This window comes from Petromyzon marinus, chromosome 27 (genome assembly GCF_048934315.1).
Source record: "Petromyzon marinus isolate PM22_M1 ecotype Great Lakes invasive population chromosome 27, UKy_Petmar_22M1.pri1.0, whole genome shotgun sequence".
NCBI classification, from domain to species: Eukaryota; Metazoa; Chordata; class Hyperoartia; order Petromyzontiformes; family Petromyzontidae; genus Petromyzon; species Petromyzon marinus.
Genome location: NC_133693.1, coordinates 7,178,694 through 7,202,681, shown reverse-complemented (window position 1 = coordinate 7,202,681; position 23,988 = coordinate 7,178,694). Strand labels below are relative to the sequence as shown.

General features: G+C 49.7%; 1 protein-coding gene across 2 annotated transcripts in view; it reads left to right on the top strand.

Moving 5' to 3' along the window:
* The first annotated feature begins 14,277 nt into the window (after positions 1-14,277).
* The window catches only part of LOC116946586 (EMILIN-1-like), a 34,204-nt gene continuing 24,493 nt past the window's right edge, over positions 14,278-23,988 (top strand). Inside the window, exons 1-2 of one of the 2 annotated variants that reach the window (XM_076070072.1) lie at positions 14,278-14,367; positions 16,220-18,619. In XM_076070072.1, coding sequence (XP_075926187.1) covers positions 18,270-18,619 — 350 coding nt within the window. In that variant the 5' untranslated portion in view covers positions 14,278-14,367; positions 16,220-18,269. Of the gene's footprint in view, positions 14,368-16,215; positions 18,620-23,988 lie in introns of both variants that reach the window. The other variant, XM_032961643.2, reaches the window with a different exon arrangement.

The following is a 23,988-nucleotide window of genomic DNA, read 5'->3' as shown; positions in this document are numbered from 1 at the left end:
TCCGACACACGCACACACATTCAGTGGTGCCGGGTGATGTATATGCCGGGCCAAGTTGGAGAAGCAACGACAAGTCACAACAACAGCAACAACAATCAAAAGGTCACATAGCCCACATCTCAAATTGCCTGCAACTCTAAACATTGACACAGACATCTGATTTACGAATAGATGAAATGTTCTACACCTGATTGCGGCAAGCGATTCTGTATCGGGCGAGATCGGTGGTGGCGCTAGGCATAAGAAAAACAACCACAAGCGTAGGACCACAATTGGCTCAAGAGGGCTCCAGGTAAATCAACAAATAGGGTTGAAACAAACAAAAATCGTCTAGAATTTTGATCCTACCAAACGCAATTTTTTTTTACTTAAAATACGAATAAACCTCTATTTTGTCGGCATCTCCTCTTTCATTTTAGCACGTAGTATCGTCTACACGTCTCCCATCCAACTGCATCTCTGTCTGTCGTCTGTATCTCTCTTCTTTGATCTTGCTACATCTGTCTCTCTTGCCTACATCTCGTCTGTCATCTCACTGAGAGTTTATGAATTCCTAAAAATGATTCAGGGCCCCCAGTTGGCCAACACCATCAGTGGATGAAATCACGAATGTGCATCGATACAAGGGTTCAGTTTCCCAATTGCAGTCCTGTGGATTAAACTTAACACATTCCCCAATACAACACTGTGGTCTTAAATAGGAAAACTATTTTTTTCTTATTTTACCAGGCAAGGCCCACTGAGCTATACAGCTCTCTTTCAGAAGCGACCTGGCCACAAAATGATCGCCCAAACAAAGTGGCACATCGCGTGGGGATTTATAGCAGCCAACTACTCTGAACGCATGTTTTTTTTTTAAATGTGGAGGTAAAAACCGGAGGCCTCGGAGGAAAAAAACCACGCGACCACGGAGAGAGAGAGAGAAAGAACATGCAACCTCCAAATATACAGCAGGCGTCAGGGTCGGGATCGAACCACTCTTTATCTCAACCACTCTCATTTTATTGCTATTGTATAATTGCTGTAAAGCGCCTTGCAATCAGGCGTTATATAAATCTAAACAGGATAAGATTAGATGTAATAGGCGACGTTTTAGCCAATAGGCATTCAATCTGTTCATTGTGTGCCACGACCGACGCAGCTTCACCGAATAATTAGCATAACCATGCGTAACTTTATCGATTAATATCGATTCTCAAGCCCAGGATATATGCACCGACTTGCATTATGTAAGAACTGATCTTTATCAATTCTCAAGTGTTGTTTGTTGTAGCTTCGTGTGCCCCGCCGGTCACTAGAGGCGGATACAATCACCACAATGTAAATTACGATTGAATTGAATCACAGCTTTGAATCGCAACAATTCATCGGGGTTGACAGCTAGCACAGACGATGGTTCCCTGTCACTGTGATCCACCAACCCGAGGCTTATAAATAAAGACAAATATCCCCTGTGTAGCTTCAGTAGGTTGTTGGGGCAAGTGCTGACAGCGAGCACCTGTGAAGGCTGCCACGACGCACTAGGGGGTGGGTGGCCAGCACCACGTCCGACCGCCTTTGCCTCCCCAGTGCTCATGTTTATGCACCTCGCCTGGTACTCATTGAAGGTTGAGTCGACATAGGTGAGGCCCAGGACCTTGGTTCAGATATTCGTCACGAACGTTGGCCGTGAGTGAGAGTCGAACTCGAGCCGCCGGGTTGGTAGTACAGTGTGCTAACCACTCTATTCAATGAGACGACGATTCTGCGTCAAGTGAGTTGAAGGTTCTGTATTGGACAAAACAAGGAATCCTTATTGCATGAGATGTTGATTCCGATTCAGACAAGCGTTACCTATCAGATCGTATATTGATTCTCCGTCAGATGAAACAAGCACACTACAGCATATCAGGCAAATGTTCCTTATTTGTATAATAATTCTGTATCAGATGAGATTAGGGTTCTGTATTGGACAAGTTTTCCGTATCAGATGGTAGATCGATTCTGCATCGGATGAGACGGTAGTTCTGTATCTAGCACATCATGTTTCCGTATTGGATAGTATCACGATACTTTAACAGAAAAGACAAGACCACTATACAACATAAATATACATATACCAATCAGAAAAGTGTTCCGTATCAAATGTTTGTTGAACTTCTTTCACACTGCTCGTAGCCGACCATGCTAATCGGAGGTGCAACCGGAGGAGGTGGCAAACGACGATTCCGTATCGGACGAGACGACGGTGGCTCGGCGTGGGGACGAGACAGGGTGCCCCCTGTACCGCACAGGTCACCGCAGGAGTATTCCAGTGGATTCGGGCCGGCGGCACGAGGTCACGAGGTCAAGGAGGTGGTCACGAGGTGCGCGGCGAGCGGTGCGGCGTGACCGCTGCGGCGTCCACTCGGGTAGCTGGGAGCCTCATGGGAACGTTTACAAAACGCGGCCTGGCAAAGAGCACCGGGCCACCGATCATCTGACCCCCCACCCCCCACCACCCCCCACTGTGGCCACAAATGTCACGCCGGTCCCAGACACAGGCGAGCTCTGCTCGCGCCCCATCGTCTATCCTCGTCACCGTTTGCTTTCTAATGGGTTCCTCAAAAGTAAACACGGGCACACCTGTGTTGACAAGCCGGCCGACAGCGGGGTAACCACACACCCCTGGGAGGTTTCGCTGGAGCGAGCGGTGCCGGGTGGGGGGGGGGCACGTGACAGGAGTCGTGTTGGATCCAGAACTCCGTTCCTGGATTTACTTCCTGTGAGCAAAGGCTGATTGGATCATCGTCATCATCATCATTGGTGTCATTATTGTTGTAATCATCGTCATCAGTTGTCTTCATTGGTTTATTATAATGATGATCAGGACCATTGTCATCAAAAGTATGTAAAATTAGCATCGTCGTCAAAATCAACAACGCCATCAACTTCGGGAAGGACAAACGTAGTCTTGGGTAGGACGAAATTGGTATTGGGGCAGGATACATTGCTAAGAAAGGATGATAGCAGATGGACAAGACTGGTGAAGGAATGGCACCTTGGAGATGGAGCGATGGGAGAAGATGATTTACGGGAGCGAGATGGGTTGTGGACGTCTGGGACTATGAGAGATGGCGGCGACGTGGGGAGGCCTTAATCAAGCAGGGGATAGATCATGGCTGATGATGCTGCTGATGACGATCATCATCAGAATTCATCATTGGCAGCAGCAACATTAGCGTCATCATCGTCAGTGTAATCATGGTCATAATCATCATAAAAGGTGTGTAAAACGAGGCACACCCAGTTGAGGCTTTACGTATTGGCTCTATCATAGGAAGGTGGAATTCCCACCACTTGGTAAGTTGGTAAGAAAGCAAACACTGAATGTGGTGCTCAAGAAGGACAGACTCGGCTCTGCCAATAGAATGTGGACTTTCCACCCACTGCCATTGTGGGCAAATAACAAATAAGTGTTGTGTTACCGATAACAGTCATGCCATGATAATGTGGAATTTCCACTATTGCTTGAAGATTGGCAACAGCGATGAGCACTGCTCCAAATGTCTTAAATGATAACATGTGAATGCCAGAAACTGTACCGTTTTTTTATTTTCAAGATTTAATCTGCGTGAGATTATATTGTGCCCCTTTAATTGCTTCACATTTTGCCCAGTAAATGTTTTACAGCTGGGAATTAGAATGTGGGCGTTTAAATGTGGGAATAAAGCAAAACAAAAACATTGGCATAACCAAGTTAAGAATACTGAAGTAATAATAATTATTCTTATTATTATAATTATTTTTATAATTATTCTTATTATTAATTCACAGCCCTTGACAATATTCTGTGTGAAGGCCTCCACACACCCTGTCGGGTTATAGACTTGTTTGACCATACTTCACCACGCTGGTCAGTGCGGGTGAGTGAAGGAGTGGTGAAAGGTGGACCACTGGGTTAACACTCCTCCATTGACCACAGTGTTTCCATCACAGCTGGACTGTTTCTTCTGTTCTCGTCTGGCTTCAAGCTAGTTTATGTGTATTTTTCTCTGTAATGACTAACGTAGTGCATGGGTTAGTACAGGCAGGGTAGGAAGCACATTCCATGGGTGTGTTTTGAAGGTGGAGGGTGTAAGACCAGGGCGCTGGCGGGTGGGTGGCTGGGTGGGTGGTTGGTTGGGCGAATGTGCGGATGGGTGACTGTTTTGGGTTTGCGGGGGTGACAGTGTGATTCGCTGGTTGGATGTCTGTGTGAAGGTGGTTGGTAGGTGGGGAGCGGTAGTGCAGTGGTTAGCGTGCTGCGATACGAACCTGGCGACCACCAACACCATTAAGGATGATTTGCACCGGTCCCGGGCATCCCCTAGGTCGACTCAGCCTCAAATTAGTACCTTGTGTGGTGTGAAAATATTGCCTCTATGGAGACAAAGGTGACCGGGAATGGTGCTGGCCACCTACCTCGTCGTGTGACGTGCCAGCCTTCATAGGTGCTCGCTAACAGCACTTGCCCCAAAAGTCTGTTAAGCCTATACGGGGGATCTTTGTTTTTGTATTTTGGTAGGAGGGCTGGGCGGTTGCTTTGGTGGGTGTGTTGGTTGGTGAGTGGCTGGGTAAGTTGGTGGGCAACTACTGTAGCTGGGTGGGTGGCAAGATGAGTGGGTAATCGAGTAGGAACTGGACGGCTGATTGGCTGAGTAGGTAGATATGAGACTAGCTGGGTGGCTGGTTGGATGTTTGGGTGACTGAGTAGATAGCTGGGCGACTGGACGGATAGGTAGATGAATGACAGGCTGGATAGGTACAAGAGTGGCTGGATGGTTGGGTTGGTGGGTGGATGGGTGGGTTGGTGGCTGGATGGTTGGGTTGGTGGGTGGATGGGTGGGTTGGTGGATAGGTACAAAAGTGGCTGGATGGGTGGGTTGGTGGCTGGATGGTTGGGTTGGTGGGTGGATGGGTGGGTTGCTGGCTGGATAGGTACAAGAGTGGCTGGATGGTTGGGTTGGTGGCTGGATAGGTACAAAAGTGGCTGGATGGGTGGGTTGGTGGCTGGATGGTTGGGTTGGTGGCTGGATGGTTGGGTTGGTGGCTGGATAGGTACAAGAGTGGCTGGATGGGTGGGTTGGTGGCTGGATGGTTGGGTTGGTGGGTGGATGGGTGGGTTGGTGGCTGGATAGGTACAAGAGTGGCTGGATGGTTGGGTTGGTGGGTGGGTGGATGGGTGGCCGACTGGGTGTTGGGGTCGGGTGGCTGTCAGATTTACTGGTTACAAAAGGGAGGGGCTGACGGGACTGGAATGGGGTTCAGGTAGAGGGATGTTTGACATTTCCTGAGCAGGAGGGAGAACAGGGATATACGTGTGTGCGTGTGCATGTGTGTGTACGTATTTATGTGGGAAGCGGTAGTGTAGCGGTTAGCGTGTTGCACTATGAACCAGGTAACCGGAGTTCGATTCCCGTTCACGGCTAACACCAGTTACGATTTTATTAACCGGCCCTGGGCCTCCCCTAGATCGACTCAGCCTCAAATGAGTACCTGGTGCGGTGTGTAAACATCGCCACTGGGGAGACAAAGACGACTGGGCGTGGTGCTGGCCACCCACCCCCTCGTGTGCCGTGCCGCCCTTAATAGACGCTCGATAACAACACTTTCCCCAACAATCTAGTAAAGTCTACATGGGGAATGCTAGTTTTTTTGTGTCCACGTACATGTGTCCTCCCACTCTAGCGACCAATGTTCGTTTCTCAGCCACGATACAGTCCATCACCGGGGGACAATTGGCATCTGAACGTTTTCCGGACATCCACCGCTATGTCAACTCACCTTGAAATGGCTACCTGCAAAGTGGCGCGGTCAACATCATTAACACCGTGGGAGACAAAGTCGCTGGGAATTCATGTTACCGGCCACATCACTGCCAAGTGCCCTCACGCACGAGGGCCTAAACCTCACCCCGTGGACTCCTTAACAGGTGCTCAGGAACAATGGCACTTACCCACAAACCCTCCGAACTCATGGTTAATCCCGACTAAATGGAGGGATCTGAATTTCCTTTGTTGAGAAGCTTTAACTGGGTTTTGTCGAGGCTGCGGGGAATTGAATTACCGTCCCACAACAATTACACGCGGCTGAGTTTTCAAGATAAACACGCAGAGTCAAACGCGCCCCGTGCCCTAATCGCGCTTTGCTTGGGCACTAAGTGGACGCTGGGGTTGGTGGGGTGAAGAGCGAGCCCCTGGCATTGACGTTTTTTTCCCCTCCACATCTAGAAACATGCTTCTAGGGTATTTGGCTGCTATAAATCTCCGCACGATAAGCTGCGTCGTTGAGCTATCATTTGCGGCCAGGTCGCTTTGGAAAAAATAGCTGTCTTAAAAAAAAAGAGCTATCTGGACATCTATGAAAAATAACTTCATAGCTCATCGGATTCTTCCAGTATAAATAAATATTCTGCCATATCAGAAATATTCTGATTCTGATACAGCTAAGTGGGCCTTACCTGGTAATATAAAAAAAAATGTTTAGTTTTAGCTTAGTGCTGTGGCTGCCGACGCGTGGTACCGCAACCCCGGCCACCGAAGGACGAATTTGAACGGCGCTCGCAATTTCCTTACGAGGCGACCTTCGCCGCTCTCTGCGAACGCAACGCTGTCGCGTCTCTGTTTCGCAACGCTGTCGCGTGTCAAGGAGCCCATCGCCATCACGCGAACCGCCACGGGAACTCCGGTCACCCTGCAGCGGGGGCTTTTGGCTAGCCATCGAACAAAGACGGCCACCGTGTCGCGCGCGCGGGCTGTCAGATGCGCTTCTGGCAGGCCACAATGTCGGGACCCTTTTTGCTCAAATCCATTCTCAAGACGTTCCTCTTCTCTCCTGCCTGCGACTCTCTCTCTCTCTGTCTGTGCCAGGGGGCCGGCAACCTGCGGCTCCGGAGCTGCATGCGGCTCTCGTGAGGACTGGTTAGTGACGTCATTTATCAAGGATCGCGCTCTTGTATTCACCGCGTGCATTGCGGCTCTGAAAATGTTGAGGTTTATTTTGACGGATTTCGAAAAAAAACGCCTCTTTAATTATTATTTTGGCTGCCGATCCTTGGTCTATGCAGTGTCTTCTTTGGCTCCTCTACTATGATGCAGTCTTGGGCTCTCTCTATCTGGCCTATACAATTCTACCCATAATCTCCTGCAGTACTGCAAAACACAATCCTCTTGCAATGCTTTGGACGTGCACGCCTCCCCCTATTCGTACTGAGTCTTGAGATGCTGTGGGATTTATTTGTATATACACTTTCCAAGTCGCGGGTAGACGGTGCATCTGAAGCAGATTCGGGCAGAGAAAAAGAAGCTACTGCAGCATTAGCTGCGATGTACTCTTTAGCTTGAGCCACGTGAGCTCTGAACCTGCGGCGCACTGCTCTTCAATCGGGGAACATGCCCCCTCCCCCCTATTCATCATCATCATCATCACGATCCATGGTCAGATAGCCCGCAGGTGCCCACTGCACATGCCGTCATTTGGTTCCACTTTCCTCTGCTTTGTGCCAATATGCTCACGTAGTGCCACAACTTTCTGGCACCAAGCTCCCTCGTGTTGCCGTCAAGCCGTTCTCTGTTAGATCTTCCTCTTTTTCCTGTTCCATCCGTTTTCCCCGAACAAAGCACATTAACATTTTTCCTGTTGTTTTGTCCATCCTGCACATGTGTCCAAATAGTGCCAGTTTATATTCTTCGGGTCTTTCGGTAAAGTCACGTAGATAGGTTCAAAGAAAATAACAAAAAACTACGACGTTTCGATCGCAACACAGGCGGTCGTCATCCCTCTTCCTGATGACGACCGCCTGTGTTGCGATCGATTCGTCGTCGTTTTTTGTTATTTTCTTTGAACCTATCTACGTGACTTTACCGAAAGACCCAAAAGAATATGAATTCCTGCAGTCACGAAGGCTTTAAGTCAAGATTTAGTGCCAGTTTCCTTCTCATCACTGCCTGCATCGGGTCTTCTTCTATGTGCAAAGCTTTTTTTCTAACTTATACATTGGCCACTGTTTTTTGGGCCCCTTTTTACTCCCATAGAATACTCAGGGCGAGGGAGACACATCCCGGGCCAGCGTGAGCCGACTGCCTTGTTTGTTTGTTTCCTTTGGACAGAGATTGTGCGTCGACAATTATTAACCATCATTTCAACGAGAGCTGCTTTCAGTTTGGGAATTTTAGAAAGAGGCAAATGAAATGCCTGCCGACCGCACAGATGGGCCCTCATACATCGGGTCAGCTTGGGCCCTCAGGCAAAGCCACGTCCCCCCCCTCTTCCCTGCCTCCGCACCCCCTCCCACCTCTGTAGTTGAAACCATCAGTCCAATAATCGTTACTATTCATCCAGGAAGCCTGAGTATCAGGAATAACTTTCAAGAGGGTCCCGCTACATTGGAATGTTTTGCCAATTCTGTGAATGAGTGCGTGGCTTGCTGCAGGATAACCGGAGTAGCCGGAGAAAACCCACCACAGATATGAGGGGATAAGGCTCGAAGTTACGCCACACGTGTAGGTCAGCAGCCCTCTATCGATGCCCCTGCTGTGTGATAGGCCTCCCTATGCCGTGTCGGTCATGGGGGTCGCTGGACCATACTTCACCACGCTTGGCGAAGTGGCGTGGTCCGCGACCGTTTCAGATATTGTTCGCTGCTGATTGACACGCATGGCCTGGATTGGAACTCAGGCAACCAGGCTCGTGACGTATTGGGCAAACCGCTGCACCACCGCGAACGTTGATTGAGCTGCCAATTTGTTTTGCCCTCATTCGGCCTTGGAGATTAAAACACCACTGTGGCATTTTTGGCTTCGAGTTAACCGAACATCCGTGAAGAGAATGGAATGAACCAGCGCGAATTCTACCCTTAAACCCTAAGCCACACGTTGTACACCACAAAATGCGTCCGGTTAATATAACTTAAATTGTTTTTGTTTCCCTTCCTGAACTCGTTGCTCCTGTGTGTGGGAGCGGTGGTGTAGCGGTTAGCGCCACACTGCGCTTACGAATCCGGCCGCCCGAGTTCGATTCCCGCAAACGGCCAACACCCAGTGACGATTATCTGAACCGGTACTGGGCTTCCCCTAGGTCGACTCAGCCTCAAATGAGTACCTGGTGCGGTGTGTAAACATCGCCACTGGGGAGACAAAGGCGGCCGGGCGTGGTGCTGGCCACCCACCCCCTCGTGTATCGTTCCGGCCTTCATAGGTGCTCGCTGACAGCACTTGCCCCTACAGTCTGTAAAGGCTATACGGGGGATCTTTGTCTTATTTAGTTTGTACTTTCGACTTCAGGGTCCCGTGGAAGAGCTGTCTAATTTGGTTTACATTATTAAGTTGTCCTGCCTACATACACAGATATGCTTGTCAGCCTACCAGCCTATTTTGGTTAATCGAACTTCCACTTACCTACAGTACCTATTTATTTACAGACCTCCCTACAAGACTGCATACCTGAGTATCTCACAATCTGCCAAACCACTGGACCGTGGAGCGGCCGACCAGTAGCGCGCTCACCGTTTGTTGCAGAGATTCAGCCGTTCGAGCCTGGCGGCTGCCCTGGTTAACGCTGCCGGCCTATGAAGAGTCACGCCGTCCTGCTTCACAGTGGACGGCGAAGGGCGTTGCCGCATTCGAAAAAGAGTAGGCCGTGTCGTGCTGGAGTCACGTTAAAACAAAAAAAAAACTAGTTACGTTTTAAAGTTACCTGCAAATTAATGAATTTGGTTAAGACAGATTGCAACATCGCCCACTACGAATCAACCTACCTGCCTACAGGGCCGGATTAATTCGTGGGGGCTTTAGAGGCTGCAGCACAGGGGCCTCCGCCAGCTGGTGGGCCTCCAGAGATGAAGTGAAAAGTAATTCAGCATTTGTGAATGCTGAATTTTATTTGTTGCTAACCTTGTAAAAATAAATGTTATTTCTTTATTTAACCTTGTTTTCCTTTTTAAAATATTACTGGGGGCCTCAGTACCTGTAGCCCCGGGGCCTAGAAAATCTTAATCCGACCCTACGTGCCTACCCCAAGTCTACACGCTTACCTGCCTATCTGAGAGCCTACGAGCCTACCTAAAAGTCTACACGCCTACCTGAAAGCCTGCAAGCCTACCTCCCTACGTGTAAGTCCACAAACCTACCTACCTGTCTACCTGAGAACCTACAAACTTCACCTACCTGCAGTTGTCCGGAGAGGGCCATTCCTCGCCCATGAGTTTTGAGAGGGACGAGGCCAGTATCGTGGTAGGCGTCAATCCAGGATGACAGCTAACAGGCGTCTCACTTTCACTGGATCTCTGACAAGGGCCCTCACCAGGTTAAAGATAGGGCCCAGCGCTGACTCGCATGACTGATGGGGCTGACACACCGGCATTTCTGTCGGTCATTCTAGGGGATAGCTTGCAGTGAAACATCAATGTGTGCCCGTGTGCGCGCGTGTGTTTTCCCCTTCCTCTTTAAACATTTCTGACCTTTGCTCCGGGGCAAGGTGCAGTGCAGGGGTGTGCGGTGAACCCATCTGTGGCCCAACCCAAGCCCCTCCCCCTGCCCCCAGTCCTCTGTGTGTGACCTTGGGCCAGACTTGGGGAAAATTGGTGTACGATTCTCGTTAAAGGCACATTCCTAAGCAGTGCAGAGCGAGGGAGGGGGGGGGATTCTAACTTATGCCCAGACTCGTGTGTCTGTTAACGTATGTGCGAGTGTGTGTGTATGGTGGAGCAGTGGCGTAGTGGTCAGCGTTACAGAGCTAAGAACCTGGCCGCCCGAGTTTGATTTCTGCTCACTCACAATATCAGTGGCGAATATTTGAACCAGTCCTGGGCCTCCCCTAGGTCGACTCAGCCTTAAAGAATTCGTTTTGCCGTGTTTCAAATCAGATTTGAAACACGGCAGAACGAATTATTCTGCCGTAGCTGATCACTGTTACAACGCTGTGGGTGATCACGATATAATTTTATCCGATACCAAGTAGCTTTGCAAACCCACGGGTTTTTATCAGAGATTTGTTCACGAGGCAATTCAGATCTACAAACACAGACACAATTTCAACCGAGAAGATGGTTTCAAATTAAGCAACCATTGGAAAAATGTTCTAAATCGAACCAAACATTAAACTAATTTTCAATGGTACAGTATATTTTTTCAAGTAGTGGTACCCCAAACTTTCGCAGCACATGCGGGTGCATGTGCACCCGCATGTTCACCCTCTCTACACCTTTCATCATGCTAAGTCCGCCAATTAAATGCACATTTTTTTATGCTAATTCCTTTGTCAAGGCACCTTAATCCCTCTCACACAGCTTAAAGGCCGTGGTCTAAGCTTGGCTGTGTTTCACTCCAGCGCAGTCTTCGAGACAGTCTGGTCCCCTTCACCTGATGAAGGCCGCTTGTGTTGTGGCCAAAACGTCGTGATTTTTTTTCGTTTAATTTTTTACCTACGTGACTTTACCGAATAGAACCAAAGAGTATGGATCCTTGCAGTCACGAAAGCTTCAAATCTAGACACGAAACGTGTTGTTGTTGTTATTGTGTCATTGTGCACCACTGGCAAAGCAGCAGCAGCATCGTTAAGTGTTTTAACTTTTTTGTGTGAGTTAAGTATGGCTTAGTAAATTTGCACATGATGAAGCCACTTGGTCGACCTATTATTTGTGATGGCCAGGTCACTTCTGAAAAAGAGCCTCAACAGCTCAGCGGGCCTTACCTGGTCAAATAAAAAATAGTTTTAATAAGATAATTTTAGTTTTACTATAAGAACTTTAGTGCCCCCAACCTCGTCCGTCACCCCCCCCCCCCCCTTCCTTAAGTTTGCGTATGACCCACCCGCAGCACCCACCTTTAAAACAAAGTCACTGTAGCCTTGATAGCGTTTTCAATATTTACATTAATAGCCGAAAGTTGTAAACATGTTTTTTTTATAAACCGCAAGTCCCGCGGGAAGTCAGGGGAAAGAAAGTGAGTTCATGATTGCAGGTTAACAAACGCCTCATTATGTTCAAACAATCGGCAACAGCGCTTGTTGTGAACCTCGAGGTTTCAAAATATGCTCGGAGATGCAAACATTGTGGGTACACACACACACACGTGTGCGTGTGTGTGAGAGAGAGAGAGCTTGCTGTGGTTTATAAACATCGCCACTGGGGAGACAAAGGCGGCCGCGCGTGGTGTAGGCCACCCCGAACCCTCTCATATGCCTGTGCCGGCCTTCAGGGGTGTTACTCGCTAACAGCACTTGCCCCCAGCAGTCTGTGAAGGCTACACGGGGGACCTTTGTGTGAGCTCGTGTGGGGAGCGGTGGCGCTGTGGTTACGAATCCGGCGACCCAAATAAAAAAAAAATCTCGCTCGCGACCAATAACAGTGGCGAATATTTGAACCGGTCTCGGATCTCCCCCTAGGTCGACTCGGCCTTAAATTAGTAGCCTGGCGCGGTGTGTAAACCTCAGCACTGGGGGAGACAAAGGCGACCGGGCGTGATTCTCGTCACACCACCCCTTACCCAGCCGTTGACACGGCCCTGGGCTTGCACCAGAGGTTCACGGTTCGAATCCAGCGGCCGCCCTCATCATTACTGCGCGGTGTAACGACCGTATACACCGTGCGTACGTTGCACCTCTTTCGCACCGTACGTTTGCCAACCGTGTCAATTCGGAGGTGCGGGAGACCCTAGCAAAGCCACGCCCAGCGACAATCGCTCCCTGCCGGCAGACTGATGCCCCCTGGTCACTCATCCCTGGTCCCCAGAGCTTCTCACCACCTGGGCTGAACATTCCAAACGTTGAAGCCACTAACAAGGTGAAGGCGCGGCCCTGCGAATGCTTGCAGGAGCCACCGCTGCTGGGTGGAAAGGGTCACCGCGTTCGGGAGCCTCGAAGAGGTCCTCTCGAGAGTAACTTGAGGGCCTACTCTTCCACGCTTTGGAGGTGGGTTGGTAGGTGAAGGGGGGTGGGGGGATTACCCACACTTTACACCGCAAAATTACTCAATTAGGATCACGCAGCAGCAGTGATCATTCGCCCCCTCTACTGGCAGACCAATGGCCCCAGGTCCCAGGGCCGTCCATTAGAGGGGTGTGTGGGGACCGTGGAAAATCCCATTGTGTGGGCCACCCTGACGCCTTCAAACTAAACCGGTATTACAAGTACCGTATTACGTCTGATGTCGAAGCGCGCCGCCCCCCCCACCTCCCCCCAAAGCACGGGGCCTGGGGCGGTCTCCACCGATTCGCCGTACCCTCGGGACGCGCTCTGCCCAGGTCACTCTTGCACAATGAGACTCACACCCTGCCCGCGTGAGTTCTCACCGCCTCGTTACAACAACAACCACGACGACAACAAAAAAACATCAACTTAATTCCATAACAGGCGCTCGCTGAAAGAACTTTGTTCGCAGAACCGTCCCATGTCTGACCGACGCGCGACGCTGGGAAGGGGTCGATGGGTCGTTACGCAACGCACGTACAGTGCCGCCGCTTCTGCAGCTGCGATTGCCGATTTATTTGATTAATTTTCGTTTCATTTAATCCACGTGGGTTCCTCTCCCACCTCTCTCACTCGCCATCACCTCTCTCCTGCTCCCCGTCTCTCTTCCACCATCTCTCACACTCTGTCTCTCCCTCCCCCCTGTCACTCCTCCCTAACCTGTCACTCTGCTCATCACGTTCACTCCCTCTGCTCAGCCTCTCTCACCTCTCACCTCCTATCCCTATCACCTATCTTGCCCCTGCCCCCCCCCCCCCCCCATTTCCCTCCCTCTCTCCTCCCTAACACCTCAAACCCTCTCCATCCCGCTCTCTCTCTCTCACTCCCTCTCTCTCTCGCTCCATTCCCTTCGCGTCTCTCAAAATGAAAGTCGCCCCATTTGTGAGTGTGGTGAAGGGGAACTCTGTTCACCACGTAACCGACCACTGCCTATGACACGCGTACACCGGAGGCAAGGGGGGGGGGGCATTATGCACCAAGCAACTCGTGATGCCATCGCATGGATTACCAATGTCAACACAACAGTTATGTCTTTTTTCTCCCAGTTTCCTTAAAATGCTATCCAAGAGACAGAATGATCTCTTCTCCCTCTGCCCTCTCTCCCTCCTACCCTCTCTTTCACCCCGCCTTCCCCCCGATCCCTCCCACTCCCGCTCACCCCCCTCTCTCTATTCCCTTCATCTCTCCTCCCTCTCCGCTCCCTCCCTCTTCTCCATCCCTCCCTCTCTCCTCCCTACCTCTCACCCCACTCCCCCTCGCTCACCCTTCATCTGCCCCCCCCCAAACCCCGCCCCCTGTCTCCCCCACCTCTCTCTCCCTGTAGAGTCGCTGCCACTGATCACGCAGGCGCAGCATTCATCATCAGGTCGCTTCGCGGCGCGTGGAGAGCAGAGAGACCTCCCGGTGAGTGGGGATGTGTGAGAGTGTGTGGGAGGGTGTGAGAGTGTGACAGTGAGTATCAGGGTGAGTGGTGATGTGTGAGAGTGCGTGGGAGGGTGTGAGAGTGTGACAGTGAGTGTCCAGGGTGAGTGGGGATGTGTAAGAGTGTGTGAGAGAGTATGAGCGTGTGACAGTGAGTGTCAGGGTGAGTGGGGATGTGTAAGAGTGTGTGAGAGGGTGTGAGAGTGTGACAGTGAGTGTCAGGGTGAGTGGGGATGTGTAAGAGTGCGTGAGAGAGTATGAGAGTGCGACAGTGAGAGTGTCAGGGTATGTGAGTGAGTGTGGGTGTGAGAGAGTATGAGAGTGTGACAGTGAGTGTCAGGGTGAGTGGGGATGTGTAAGAGTGCGTGAGAGGGTATGATAGTGTGACTGTGAGTGAGAGTGTCAGGGTATGCGAGTGAGTGGGGTGTGAGAGAGTATGAGAGTGTGGCAATGAGTGACGGTATGTGAGAAGAGTTGGACAGAGGTTGTGACAGGGGTGGGTGAGAGTGTCTGAGAGAGTGCGTGAGAGTTCAGTGTAAGAGCGAGAGTATGTGAGAGAGTGAGTGAGTGTAAGATTGAGAGTATGTGAGAGAGTGAGTGTAAGAATGAGAGTGTGCGGGTGTGTGAGAGTGTATGACAGTGAAGGAGTGTGTGACAGGGTTTGTGAGGGTGAGAGGGTGGGTGACGAGTGTGAGGGTGTGTCTGAGAGTGTGAGGGTGTGTCTGAGATGTGTACAAGAGTGACAATGTGAGCGTGTGAGGAGTGTGTGCTTTTTTTACGCATGGGCTTGTGAGGGGAGCGGTGGCGCAGTGGTTAGCGCGCTGCGCTGCGAATCGAGCGTCCCGAGTTCCATTCACGTTCATGGCCAACATCGGTGAGGAATATCTGAACCGGTTACTGAGCCTCTCCCAGGTCGACTCAGCCTTAAATTAGTACCTGCTGCGATGTGTAGACTTCGCCACGAGCGAGACAAAGGCGTCCGGGCATAGTGCTGGCCACCCACTTCCATCGTGTGCTGTGCTTATCTTAACAGGTGCTCGCTAACAGCACTTGCCCCAACAGTCTGTTAAGGTTATACGGGGGGTTTTTGTCTCCGTCAGTGATATCCAGACACTCAGCAGACAGAGATCCTCTGATGCACAGATACTCGCACGCAATCAGACATCCACCTGTTTAGCCTGACAGGCTGCAGAGGCAAGTGCTGTTAGCGAGCTCCTATTAAGGCGGTCGGGGCTGTCAGATCCACACGTGCGCGACCGCCTTTGTCTCCCTGTGTCACCACTTATTGTTATGAGGGTGTGTGGAAAGTTTGTGCGTTGACTGAGATGACTGGCAGATGCATGCAACACAACCTATGCTCCCTACTGCGTCAACTCGATGCGTTTCATCTCAGTCAAACCCGTGGCACCTGGGTCTGTTCCATGACCTCCAGCCTCTGACACTTCACGTGCTCTCAAAGTGACCCTAGCCTGGCACAAGCTCATTGGTGACGCCACCGCTACATAGTGGCGAATAGCGGTTGTTGTTGTTGTTGAGTTTGTGCGCGAGAGTCTATAACGTCTGGTATGATAGCGGCCCAAATCAGTGGCGATTTCTTTAACGAGTCCACTAGGTCGACTCAGCCTTAAATGAGAACCCGGCGCGGTGAGTAAACATCAGCACTGGGGAGACAAAGGCGGCCGAACCTGGTGTACGGCGCCGATCTTCAGGGATGTCTCGATAGCAGCACTCGCCCCAAGCAGTGTGCTGCTAAAGGTTATCCGGGGAGGGATGTTTGGCGTCTCTGTTTGTAATTTGTGGCACTCCTTCACCGTCACGCGTCTCCGACAGGCAGCGAGCGGCATGGGAAGAAGAGGAGGAGGAGGAGGGGCTTAGAAGAGGTGGGCAGAGAAGGGGGAAAGCAAAGGACAAGAAGAGGAGAAGGAGCGGGACTCGGACGATATAAAGCGGACCATTAAAGAGAATAAGCTAGGAACGAGAAAACCAAGAATACAATTCGTCATCCATTGGTATCGGGACAAACAGAATGAGAGGGAGTGGCGTTTAAATGCAAGAACGAGATTAGGGATCGGGAGTTCTAGGAGCGAGACTAAGCGGAGTTACCGAAGGTATACAAATTACACGAGGGAAGAGGAGGAGGAAGAAGAAGGAGGAGGGGGAGATTTAACGAGAAGTGAAACTGAGAAGAGGAATAAAATAACAGCAACAAGAGGAGGTAAAAACGCATAACTCGAGGAATGAGAAGTCACATCGAGAGTGGGGAGAATTAAAAGGAACGAAACTTGGCAAGTGAAGAGAGAGAGAGAGAAGCGCAAGACAAGAAGAGCTACTGGGAAGAGGACTTCGTGGAGAGAGAGGGAGAAAGAGGAGGGGAAAGCGACGAGGTAGAGAGCGACTCTAGACGAGCAAGGGGGGTGGGGGGGGTGGAGAGACGACACGCGGACAGAGCGAGGGAGGTTCTGACAGCGAGGAAGAGAAAACCCGCAAACATCTCGTTCGCAACATTAAGGAAGACAAGCAATTAAGAGGAGGAAGAGTGACGAACAGGTGAAGAGATACAACGAGAGAGATAAGGGGCAGGGAGAGGGAGGAAGGACGGCAGGGACCGACTGACGGCCCAGCGAAGACTTTCAGCAGAACGCGAGACGCATTTCTTTTTTTAAACGGTGCCGTGTGCAGAGCTTGGAGGCGCGTGTTGATGCACGGATAATTGGTGTGCACGTGGGGATAAGACACGTGGTGTTTTCCATTTGTGTTTTTTTTTGTTATTCCGTAAAGTTCGAGGTTGATTTGCTCCACCGGGCCTTAATAGGTGCTCGCAAACTGCAACGCGATCGTCATTATTGTTATTGGCGCGGCTGTGTGGAGAGGGGAATGCGTCGATCAGACGGCTGGGTCCGCGTCGCAACTAACTCCAAGAGCGTTCGACGTTCCGACATCGGGGAGTGAAAAGATGCGCACAAGCGATTAATCAGCGTGAAGGCATCCATCGATACCATTGATTACTCAACCATCCAGCTAGCTGCACATACATCGCCCACTCGTCCTCGATCGCACACTCTCCACCCATAACTCATTACACAACGCACGCACATCCACGGCTCGCCATCACTGACCAACCACGCTTATCCACCCGTTGCTCACCCATCAACCCATCGCTCACCACCTCCATTACTCACCTGTCCACCCATCATTGACCTATCACCCGCTTATCCACCCTTCACTCACCCTTCACCTACTTATCCACCCATCACTCACCCACCCATCACCTACTTATCCACCTATATCTCACCTCTCCATCACCGATATATCCACCCATCACTCACCTCTCCATCACCTACTTATCCACCCATCACTCACCCACCCATCACCGACTCATCCACCCATCACTCACCTCTCCATCACCGATATATCCACCCATAACTCACCTCTCCATCACCTACTTATCCACCCATCACTCACCCACCCATCACCGACTCATCCACCCATATCTCACCTCTCCATCACCGATATATCCACCCATAACTCACCTCTCCATCACCGACTCATCCACCCATATCTCACCTCTCCATCACCGATATATCCACCCATCACTCACCCATCGCCGACTCATCGCACCCTCCACTGACCCCATCACGCAGCCGTCACCCGCCCATCTCTCGGGGCCACGGAACATCTGCGAGTCCTGCCTCACACATTCGCCAGCACGCATCTCCCAAGGAAGAAACAAGACAAGTCTTCGACACCGGACCACGCACCGGTCCTTACCTGCGCGTAACCTTAACGCAGCGAAACACTCGCGCGCACGTGTCCATACACCTGTGCGCGCGCGCGTGTGTGTGAGAGGACCTGTCTGTCAAATTGTGCGGCGGAACCGAATCAAGATGCCTCGTGTTCTCCGAGACTCCAGAAGCGGTCCTTTTCCCTCCTCCTCTTCGATGGTTCACGTCGTTATCTTCATCATCTTCGCCGTGACACAAGTGTCTGCAAAGACGTGGAATTATAACAACAACCATCAGTACAACTATCACCAGCAACAGCAGCAACAGCAGCAACAGCAGCAACAACAGCAACACTATCAGCAACATTACCAGCATCATCAATCGAATCAACAGCATCATCAGCAGCAGCAACAGCAGCAGCACGTGCAGCAGGTGCAACTGTCATCGCAGCAGCAGCAGCAACAGCAGCAGCATTACCTGGTGTCTAACGGGAAGGAGAACGGTCGGAATAGGTGAGTGATGATTGTGGTGATGTCACGATGTTGACGGATTGACTGAGCTTGTTGCTAGCAATGCATTTTGTTTTAGTCATGCGTTTGTTTGGTGTCGTGGCCCAGTGGCAAAAGCACGCGCGCTCGCCACTCGTTGCAGATGTTCGCGGTTCGCATCCGACAGGCCGCCCTGGTCAACGCGACGGCTTGTACTCGCCAAAAAAGATAGGCGCCGTCTGCTTGACAGTACACGTTAACGTTCCCGTGACGTTATTCTAGGAACAGTAAGCCATCGTGTGCCGGCATCATGGTCCAAACTTTACAACAACAACAACAACAAATGATCCGTGCATAAAATACTTTATTTGGAAACGCCGGGCAATGCGTCACCACCTCCTACAAAAACTTAGCAGCACCTCTCCCAGAGAAGAGTCCTATAAAGACTCATTGAGGCTTTTGCTGGGTCAACAGTGTGCAGAGATGAATGGTCATGATGACGATACACTCTAATCGTTCTTACAATTGTCCGTAGCACGAGTGGCTTGAATCATCTCGAGGCTTTATCCTTCAACGCCCAGGTGCGTTTTTATTTTTCCATACCGGGTGTAACGTACCTCGCTCTGTCCGCCAGGCGGCGCTCCTGACAATGTTGGTTAGCGTGATGACGAATTCTTGGTCACGCGTCTTTATGTTTTTTTTACACTTAGGTCAAAGGTGGTAACAATGGTGGTGGTCCTTGATATAGTTTCTTTAGGGTTAGATCGCGTAAATATAAATGTGTCGTCGTTAAACCCGCTACCACCCAACACAGCCAATTAGTAAGGTTTGTGACGTAAACAGAACGTGGCCAATTCGTTACGAGTACAGCACACCGGTGTGTTGGAGAGCAAAACCACAACATTTACAATCTGAGTTCGACGTTTCGCCAGTAATTACGACTGAATTTTTCGCGATCTATCCAAATTTTGTTTTATTATGGATGATATTCGTCGCGAAAGCCTACATGTTAAAGGTGGTGGCCCATAGCTCAACACTTCATCCATACACTTACAACCTGTAGTCATTACTATATTTTAATTGAGTTAACAAAAAACTCAACACATTCGCCAACAACGATATGAGCTTAAAAAAAGCAAGCGATATAAAAGGCGCCGTTTAATGCACGGACTCAACTTCTCAGCCCATAGATATAGAGGCCAGTAGCAAGATAGCAGGGATAAGAAGTTGGGGTTCTGAACTTTTACATCATGGGACCTGATGAGAATTACAATTTAAACATCCTTTCTGATGCCCAGTTTTTTTAATCACAATGGCATTGGCATATGTACAGTTACCGAATAGTCGATGTTGGAAAACGAGACAACCCCTTCAGTAATTGCAAAATATTACTGCCAAACAAACGCATTCACATTGAAAGTAAAACGTATCACATTTTGCTGGTACATTGCATTGTGGGAAGGGTTTGTTATTGTGAGAATAAGACTCAAACCACCTAGCAATGAATTATCGGGCTCCAATTACCATCTCAATAAAAGGAATTTCACTGAGCTACATTCCAGCTCTGGGTAGGTTGTTAGTGCACCGAGCTCTGAATCCATTGAACTAAGTTATAATCTTACGCGGGCAGTACAGCATGTAGGTTGCTGGCAGGCTAACTGCATATATTGGAAGGTTTTTTTTCTGTTCTTTCATCCTTGGCATTTATCCTGGAATGCTGCTGCCCTGCCACACGGATACACTATCACACTACCAAGATAAATATATATTTTTTTGTAAACAACTAGCTTTACTACCCGGCTTCGCCCGGGACTTGGATTCACCACGCCTGGCCGCCTTTGTCCCCCCAGTGGCGATGTTCACACACCACACCAGTTACTCGTTTGAAGCTGAGTCGACCTTGGGGAGGCCCAGGACCGGTAAAAATAATCGTCACCGGTGGTGGCCGTGAGCGGGAATCGAACTCGGGTCGCCGGGTTCATAGCGCAGCGCAGCACGCTAACCACTACACCACCGCTCCCCCACACACACACACGCGTCCATAGGTACACATACACGCGCTTGCTGCAGACACACACAACTTTCAGGGTGCGTACGGCAGTAAACGACTGCAATAATAAAGCAATGCTGCGCGAAGAACGCCTTAGACCTGCAACACATTTGTATTTCACTTTACCCGAGGAGGGTTGAGGGGGGGGGCATGAGCAGGCACACTGCGTTACTCTTCCGCATACGGATCACATGACAGAGATGGGACGTCACAGCTCACTTGGCGTGCAAAATATATTCATTGTATTTTTATAAATTGTGCATGGTGTACAGTCTGGAAAGTACCCACAAGTTCGTTGCATGTCGGGAAGTACGCTAAACATTTTGAACAGACACACATATTCACAAATTTCCCTTTTTTATATATACAGATAACAATATTCTGATTGAGTCGAGCAGTTGGTCAAACGTCCTCAGCAAAACCCTCCTATAACGTAGCCTTGAGACTCAGCAAGGTTTGTATGGGTGATTTTCGGGCTATGTGAGTAGTCCTTTGCCTGTGAAGCAATGAAAAACGTTGATAAGATAGTGTGAACAATGAAATAATGTAGGTGACCAAGTGGTTTAGGGGTCAAAGTGCAGTCTGTATCTCTTAGATCCTCATTTTGACTCCACCCACGAGTGAAACACTCTCAAGCAAAGCGAGCCGATGGTGTCAGCCTGACCAACAATATCATTGCTACGCTAAACGTCACGAAATATTTGAGTTGCACAGTGTTCCAGCGCTGAATTAATGACATCGGTGTGACTGCAGGATTTACGTGGGGAACTTCAGCACTCCTACGTGTGTGCTGCGCATATACTGCATTGTATAGCGGTTAGCGCGCTACGATGCGAACCCGGCGACCTGAGTTCGATTCCCGCTAACGCCAGCGACGATCATCACACGTTTAATCACGGTGTGGGTATCAATGCAGTGTGTTACTATGCGTGGGTATGTATGTATGTATGCCTGTGTGTGTGGGAGTCTGCCCCGTGACCTCCTGCCAGCGGGCTTTCGACACTTCACGTGGCCTCAAGGTGCACGTGGCCTGTCACAAGCGTCGTGGTGACGTCACCGCCACTTAGTTGTTGTTGCGTTCGCGTGGGGAGTGATGGTGCAGTGGTTTGCGCACTGCGTTACGAACACCGGCCGCTGCTAACATCGGTGGTCATTTCAAATACTGTATATGATTGTTGACTCAGCTTCAAGTGAGTACCTACTGAGTGCGGTGTGTAAACATCGCTACTGGGGAGACAAAGGTGGTCGGGCGTGGTACTGGCCACCCCCCTCGTGTGTAGTGCCGGCCTTCATAGGCGCTCGCTGAAAAGTATATTATTGGTTCTTTCGGTAAAGTCACGTAGAAGGGAACACAATAAAATAATACAAATGTAAAACAATAAAATTCTCACGACGTTTCGACTGCAACACAAGCAATCATCATCAGGTGTGAAAACCACAGCAAGAAAGTAGTTGTGTGAAATCTACTTTCTCCACGGGGCCATTCTAAAACACGGTGCGAGGCGCTGCTGCGCCTTGGTTTGAGCGGGCACGTCGTCTCGACGCGCAACGCTTCGGGCCTATTGAAATAAAAGTGTCAATCTTGATTTGAAGCTTTGGTGACTGCAGGAATCCATACTCTTTGGTTCTTTCGGTAAAGTCACGTAGGTAAAAAAATATATATCACGACGTTTCGATCGCAAGCGGCCTGCGGACGACCGCTTGTGTTGCGATCGTGACTTTACCGAAATAACCAAAGAGTATGAAATAAAAGTGGTTAAAAAAAACACCACGAATACATATATATTTTTTGATCAAACTGCGTCAAAGGTCAAAGGTTCGACGAGGACGTCGAAGAGCCATGCCGAGCGCGCAACGGCTGCGAGCGAGGAATTTACTCTCGGTGAAAATTGCCCAATTTTTTTTCTGTACGCAGTTGCATTTTTTTTGGTGTTATTATAAAAGCACGCGCGTTCTGAATGCAATACTTTGTTGTCGAGATTGACTGTATAATTTAAATATATTCGAAACCTTTAAACGTGAGTTTTTTTCCCCCCTCGGTAACAAAGAAAAAGAAAACTATTTCCAATGAAAACATAGATTTGTTTTTTTAACCGCACGGAACTTGCTGTGTTAAAACGAAACAAAATGTGTTTTCAAAGCACAGAATTTTTTTTCTGGATTAAAAAAAAGTGGTTTGTGTATACAAAGTTAGCGGTTTCAATGAGAGCTCGCTGAGATTCATCATCTCTTCATCATTTACATATTTTATTTAGTCAGATTGAAATTCTGTGAAAAATTCATGATCCCTTACGATTGACACCGTTTACTTAATGATTTAAGATCCCGTTGGGATTCATCACCCCTTGTGATAAACGTCCTTTATTTACCCAAGTGATAGCTCTTTGAGTTGTGTTATGTATCGTGCCTGCCATCCTTTATTTAACCAGGCGACAGGTCATTGAGATACCTTAACTGTTGTGATCGGCGTCCTTTATTCAGCCAGGTGAGAGTACAGGGAGATGCATTATCTTGTCGTGACGAATGTCCATTATTTAACCATCGTGAGAAACCCATTGAGATTATTTTCTTTTCTCATTCACAAGAGACCGGTGGTGTACCACAGCACTGTATTCTTACACTGTCTATAATATTTGTAATGTGGGCTATGACACGGGCTCATGGGAGTTTGTGTGTCATGCGCACTTTCGTGTGACGCTGCATGTGAATATGACGTTGTTAAACATCCGGTTTACTGCGGGCTGGCCAAGGTTATGGCCCAAAGCCATAAACCATGCAGAGAGACACGCTCAACGCAAGCACGCACGCACACCTACACACAACACACACACACGCATATATATACATGCAAAAACATAAAAAAGTCAAAGATCACCGGTTTTTAGAATTTAACAGACTTGTGGGGGCAAGTGCTGTTGGCGCACGAGGGGGTCGGTGGCCAGCACCACGCCCGTCCGCCTTTATCTCCCTAGTGGCGATGTTTATACGCCGCACCAGGAACTCATTTGAGGCTGAGTCGACCTAGGGGGAGGTCCAAGATCGGTTCTGAAAATCGTCGCTGGTGTTGGTTTCCGTGAGCGGGAATCGAACTGGGGTCGCTGGGTTCATAGCACGGCTCGTTAACCACTACACGACCGCTCCCCATACAAGCTTGTACGCAAAAAATGTGCACGCACACACCCACACGCTCACGTTCACGTTCTCTCACGCTTACCCACTATCGCTTCCCACATACCACCAACGACAAAGCCACCACCATCACCGCTACCACCACCATCAACAAAATCACCATCCACGACAAAGCCACCACCAACTACCACATTACCACTACCACCACCATCAG